This window comes from Pygoscelis adeliae, unplaced genomic scaffold, assembly GCF_000699105.1.
Source record: "Pygoscelis adeliae isolate BGI_AS28 unplaced genomic scaffold, ASM69910v1 Scaffold186, whole genome shotgun sequence".
In the NCBI taxonomy this organism is placed as follows: domain Eukaryota; kingdom Metazoa; phylum Chordata; class Aves; order Sphenisciformes; family Spheniscidae; genus Pygoscelis; species Pygoscelis adeliae.
Window position 1 is genome coordinate 2,875,262 of NW_008825071.1, and position 6,742 is coordinate 2,882,003.

At 41.4% G+C, this 6,742-nt stretch overlaps 1 protein-coding gene across 1 annotated transcript in view; it reads right to left on the reverse strand.

The window, feature by feature from the left end:
• F13A1 (coagulation factor XIII, A1 polypeptide) overlaps window positions 1-6,742 on the reverse strand; it is a 61,077-nt gene that overhangs the window by 31,388 nt on the left and 22,947 nt on the right. The window contains exon 5 of the mRNA XM_009326530.1: window positions 3,948-4,066. Coding sequence (XP_009324805.1) covers window positions 3,948-4,066 — 119 coding nt within the window. The remainder of the gene's footprint in view (window positions 1-3,947; window positions 4,067-6,742) is intronic.

The following is a 6,742-nucleotide window of genomic DNA, read 5'->3' on the forward strand; positions in this document are numbered from 1 at the left end:
CTAATATTGTATCATCCCTGGGAAGCTGAATAATTGCATGATAGACTCTCCAGTCCACTCCACTGGTATGTGATGTAAATAATCTTGGGTGAATGACTGCGCTGTAGAGACCCTCCTTCCTAAGGAGTATCCTCACAACAGATAATGTAAACTTGGGGCCTCATAGCCATCCTTCCTGCTTCAAGTTCACTTTTCTTCTGGTCTGGCCCAATGATTTATCACTTTCACCAGGATCAAAATCTGCTTTCTGCACTTCAAGTCATCAGCAGTGCCTAAGACTGGAGTGAAATCAATAAGAAGTTTACCCTGCAAATTAAATCTTTCTCATCTACAGTTTATGAGATGCTGTCAATCTTGTCAGCATATACAGGAAGAATAAAGAGGAAAGAAATTGCTATCAGGGTTGTTGCCTTCCACCTTAGCATTTGAAAAATGACATGAATGATTGTGAAATAACTGGATTAACAGGAGAAGAGATAGGACAAGCTGTAAAGTCTAGCTGCCTTACACTGTTGCAGTAGTGTAGGATGCAGAGTAGCCTTAACTCTAAAGCCAGTTTTGCCCTTCTTCACTATCCAGGGATTTAAAAACATTGAATCAAACTAAATTGGTTTCCTGCTCTCACTCTTGGCATGAAAATGCTATCTAGAGGGAAATGGAATAGAAACATAGCACTTGTAAGGCTCAACACCCCTGAAATGTCAGAGGAAACAGAGCAGCAGCAGGCAGCCAGGACAGGTGAGTGAACTTGGGCCAGGAGCAGGCACTGCCTGCTCAACACAAGCTGAAATGGAGATAAACCAAATTCAGGACTGAGAGCCACCTGGGAAAGACTTCAGATGGAAAACAAGGCATGAGAAAACACACAGGCAAAGGGGTTCTGTCTGCACACAGACGTGCATCGTGTTACAGAGCAAAGCATTTAGTCGGGCTGGCCTTCAGTGGGCATCCTCTCTCATGCTACCCAGTTTCTAACAGATGACCTTCCATTTAAATCAAAGTAAAAGGGGCTGTATCACCTTTTGCACTGGTTGAATTAGGGCTGTATTTCTCACGGTCAGCTGCAGGCAGATGTGATTTCATGTTGCCTGTGGTCTGACCTGACCAAATCCACATGCTGTAAAATTACATGTGCACAGTGGGCTGCAAAGCTAATGCAGCTCGGTGTGTGGACATGAGACAACTCAGGATGGCAACAAGAACTCTATGCCCACCTGTTTTGGTTTATTTTTCTCACAAAAAAGGAATGTTAAATGATCAACACAGCATTCAATTTCTGACATTTCTCATCCAGAGAATTCCTGTGGGCCTAGATTTCTTCCAAAGCCAAATTTCACCTGAATCCCCTGTGGGCTTTTCTGAGTGAATGGCTATTTACGCTTTCTTAGAAGAAAGGAATCACAGTCATGTTACAAGGAACACCTCCATCTTCATGCATTACAGCCATGTTTTAACTGGTCTGTTGTTTTTTCTTCCTTGGCCCATTTTTCTTGCCTTTCCTCTTCTCATGTTGACGGTGCTCATTAAAGACAGCAGCTGTGAGAATCATCTCCCACTAGTAACCCAGTTTTGAACTGTATGTTCCTTTTTAATTTACAACCTGAGTTAAAGCTTCCAGCTGTCATTGTTCAAAGCAATTTTTTAGCCTAAGAATATTACCATGCACAAGTCTATCTGTATTTTTGTATATGACCGTATATCTTTCATCTCTATGATTGTGTGGCTTTTTACTTAACACTGTTGTACAGGGCTATATGTCATAAATACAAGATGCATACATGTGTGATATACCTATAATATAGGCCTTGCTGCTAGTACTTTTACTCATTCACAGCAATGCTCTTATTCTTAATATCCAGGATTGCTGAAAATGAGGAAGATGCATGTTTTTAATGGCTGGAAATAGTCTGGGTAAGATCAGGAACATTACGTCCTCCATCACATTGAAAGTGCGGGAACCAGAAGAATGTATCTCCATTGCTTTGCAGTTTGCGATGTCTGTTACACCCATACAAAATGATTGATCCCATTAAAACTGTTGGCTTGGGCCCCCTTAGATACATCTGCCACACTCAGTTTTCACAGGGGCAAGTGATAGCAAAAGGTGCACCACAGCACAGTGTGGAAATCAGGTCCTCCAATTTCAGACAACACAGGAATGAAACTACACGACAAAGGGATATGGAACAGCCCTAACCTCCCAGGCAGAACCACCTCCTAGCAAAACCAAATAAATAAGGCAGTTTCTCTAGGGAGGCTGGTGTTTTTGTCAGGAAGGTGCCAGATTTGCGGAATGTAAGCACCTCAGGCCAAGCCACCATAGGCCATAAATTTAGCATCTTAGGACATAAATCCAGCAGCTGGTTTAAGCAGTACTGTCCACCTCCAGCCACTCATTCCCCTCTCTCCCTCGCCCTTACATCCGTTATGGAGTGAATCCCAAATCTAGGAACAGGGCAAGCCCAAAAAATAACCCAGGGGAAAGAAAGTAAAAAATCAAAGAGACGCTTATTCAACTAGATCAGCTCTTCAGTCTGATTCATTGCACGGCTGCACAAGCACTTGCAGGGGGAAGGAAGGGCCAGGAGGGGGCATTTTTGGTCAACTTAAATGCACACCCAGCTTTGGCCTCAGGATCTGGTTCCACATCTCTTACACCAGAGGCACCATCAGTTTATGGAGTTGCTCCCCGCCGCCACCTTATTTAAGGGTTATTTTTATCTCAGTCAGGATGACAGTCAGACCCTGCAAACAACAGCGCTGACACAACCAAAGGAACGGTGCAGAGGCAGGAGCTCCCTAAGGCAGTGCTGCCACAGGAAAAAAGATGAAATTGTACCCTTAAATGAGGAAACAAGAGAGATGTGAGTTCAAAGAGCTCTCCAGGGCAAGTACACTGGCAATCTATCCAGCTCAAGCTTTGAGATTGTCTTTAGCTGAGGGAAAGAAAGCAAAGCAAGACGGCCCTTTCTGCAAGGCTGCGCTGGGGAGGTGCCACGAAAACTGAATGGATCCATCACCATTGCATTAAGGAAATACTTTGGTACTTTCTTAATTGTACTGTTGTGAACATCCAGGAGGTGAGATGTGCAGAGTTCACCATGTCCAATAACTGCCCTTTGGAGCCCCTCTGAGTGACAGCTAGGGTTAGTTTTGCTTGTTTTGATTCAGCTCATTAATGCCTTTTCCCTGTTCTCAAACAACAACTTAACTCTTTCATCCCATAGGGATTTTCAGGCTGGTTAGTTTTTACAAACAGACTGAGGTAAAATAGGCAAGCAAACAATAGGAGTCTGATGTTATTGAAGGCATGCCAATACCGCACACCAGCCTGGCTGGGGGTGTTCCCCACAGGCTGCAAGAGGCCACTGGAGGCTGATGTTGTCAAGTCCAGGCAGCAAAGGGAGAGGTTCCCCCGCTTTGTCACTGTGGCAAGGAAATTTAAAACTCTGGGATTAACTCCCAGTTTGCCACAGGAACCCTGTGACAAGCTGACTCCCCCCGAGCAGATGAGAATAATTTCCATCAAGTTGCTAGAACTAAAAGGAGGAGTCAAAAAGCAATACAACCTATTGCTGAAAAATGAAAAAAAAAAAATCTCTCTACTCTTTCATCAAATCGGTTTGATCTTGAAGCAACAATAACGTAGCAGCAGTTGCTGCTGCACTGTGGAAACCTCAGCTAATGACTATAACTTTCAACAGGCAGCCTCTTAGTATCTGAAATACGCCCCTAAAACAAGATCTTTAAATATTAGCTATTATAACATTGCTTTTCTGGATTAGGCATATACCCACTTCATACAATTTTAAAATTATGCCCCTTGTCTTTCTGAAGGAGAGACCAGTAATGCACTCCAGAGCCCACAGTCTCAACCACAGTCTGGTGTCAATTAAATTCACCTGCTGTACTGCCAGGAGCAGCCAGAGAAGGTCTAAATATCTCACCTGACCGTAACTCCAGCTTCTTAGTTTTATGTCGTTGATGTTTCCATGGAAAACAATACCGACATCATTCAGGACATATTCTTCCCTTTCCTTCTCATCATCCAGATACACGGCATCCTCTGCATCAGTTTACCAAAAATAAATGTTAGCACAGTCACTTAAGTTTTCATATAGGACAGATAAAAAATCTTAGCATACTATACAGTCATCTTTGATGAAAAGTACCCCTCTCCCATCAAACAAAGCACTACTTGCTTCAACAGAGTATGAGAATAAGGAGGTAGTGACCCCAGTTAGGAATATGATACACAACTTAAAAGCATGCAAGATGTAAAAATGCTGACAACTCCTGCCTGTTTTCTCAGGATCTGCAAAGTATGATTAAAATGTCACATCTTATCAAGAATTTTATGATTACTGTGTACCACTAATTTAAAAGTTGAAGCACCATGACGCAATTCTGCATCTGTATAAACAGATCAAAGAACAATTTCAAACCTATTAATGTTAATGGAAACAGCTCAAGTCAAGAGATCTAAAGAAAAATCTGTAGTGCATTAAAAAAATTGGAATACAGTTTTTGTAGTGTACTAACAGAAGGGTTTGATTGCTTTTTCTGTACGTAAGTTATTGACTGGAGTGTCCCTCCCCCATGTGGCTTGACTGACCAGCTAATATGAGGAGAAATTCAAGTGTCCAAGTGAAAACTGGAAGTAATTGGAAGAGATCTTTATCAAAATGTATACAAAAGGTATATCCTACATCGGTCTTATATCAAGAGTCAAGAGCATATACGTGGACCCTCACCCTGCAAACATGATTCACATACGTAAATAACCCATTATTAAAATTCATAAATAACCCTGAATGACATGAAACTGTTCAGATGTTCCCAGGTAAGTATGAAGCAGGTCATGATTCTGTGACGCTAGAATAGTTGAGGATTTCTTTCCTGTGTCAATGCTTGCATCTTGAGACTAAGAGATACAGCTTAACAATTCATAGTATGGGAATTAATTAATTTGAGGAAATCAGTAATGTGGTACCAGGTAGCAAATTAAAGGGGAGCAATAACCTCTGATAGTTTGATATGGACAAGTACGAAACTACCACTCACTACTGCCATAGTGGATTTCTTCAGCATCCCGCTACAAATTACTAGAGGATTATTTCACTTTTAAAGCCTATTGATTTGTTGTATTTTGTTGACATGCAAGTCAGATTTGTACTTCTTTGTAAACCTCATCCTCAAAAGCTTCTTCATTTGCCCATAAAACTGCAATTTGGCTGAAAATAAGCTAAAATCTGAGCCCTCTGAAAAAATCAATGCCAAAACTCACACTGGCTTCAGCTAGGTGAAGGGTTTTGCCAGTCTACACACCTGACCTTGCTGGAAGTTTTGTTTTCTCTGAAGATATAAATATATCTCTATGTCTATACATACAGGAGGGTTTATGCATAGATATGTAACATAATGACCTCCACATTGGTGTGCAAGGAATGATAGGGAAGCAGGTGTTAGATGTAAGAAGCCTTTATTGCATTTGAGGACATCAGTGCTTGCCATTATGTTTTTGACAGGGTTGCTCTAGAGGCTCTGCAGACTACGTCCGAATCCGAGCAAATGGAGAAGTGGCAGGTTTTATTGGGTTTTCCCTAAGGCGGGCAGGTCTGAGACCCACTCTTGCATTTATTTGGTGGGGTGGTGGTATTCACCCAGCTTCTAAGAGCTGGGTCGCCAAGAAGTTTCTTTATAGGGTTGTCACTACCCATGACCTAGTCAACCTGCACACAGGCACAAAGCAGAAGATCACGGATTTATTATACTCAGAGGCTACCAGGTGAAAGAGAGTGTTAAAACTTGACAGTGAATCAAAAAGCTGTAGTCATTTATGCCAGCAGGGACTCTCATACTTATGAAACTGTATATTACATGACTTTTTTGAGGTCCAGCTCCCAGCTCTAAACAAGTTCTGCATAACATCCCACCAAAAATATTGCAGATGTTACAGATCATCTAGGCTCTGTTTCATTAGGATGGCTCTGCCTGATTTGCTGATTGAACAATTATATGTATTCACTCACTGAGCTTTAGACTTTGTTAAAACACTTCCATACAAATGTACAGAGAACGCATTTAAAGAAGAACTCACACCTTCTTCTGTACAGTTATACATTCAGTGGCATCTGTGCATATGCCTTCCTGACAGCTGTTGTTTTCTTTCAGTGATTAAAAATATCAATATTGATCTGGTTGGTATCAATTGAGATGCTTATGTTATTTCAAGACTGCGCAATCTGTGCTAAATCGGATGAAAATTGATTAACTTTTCTGTCAATTATTTTAAAATATTTGTGTTTTTTGATAACGTAAAAAGGGCTTCTGTGTTTCACAGAGAAGCCAGCTGCTTTGATTTTTGACAGCTTTCACTACCCTTGAGACTGTTTAGAAGAAAATACGAGGCATTTGTGACTACTTTGATGCTAAGCGTGCTCTACATAGTACAACTCCTAATTATTTTGTGCAAGTGGAGGCTCACATCTGACAAACAGAAGAATTCCACAGAAATGTGCTGGGTTTGTTTGTTCTTTTCCTCTAGCGGTTTAGGGGTTTTTTTTACTCACTTATTTTATCCTGGGAAATTACTAAGACACTAGCAATGCTACAAAGAAGCAAATTAGCCTCTATGCTTCTCTGTTTGAAGATAGATAACGTGAAAATACACTTCACGTGAAGACAGTACTGCAGGCAAGGAATCCCACTGAACACAGGCTCCCTTAAAAGACATGAGGAG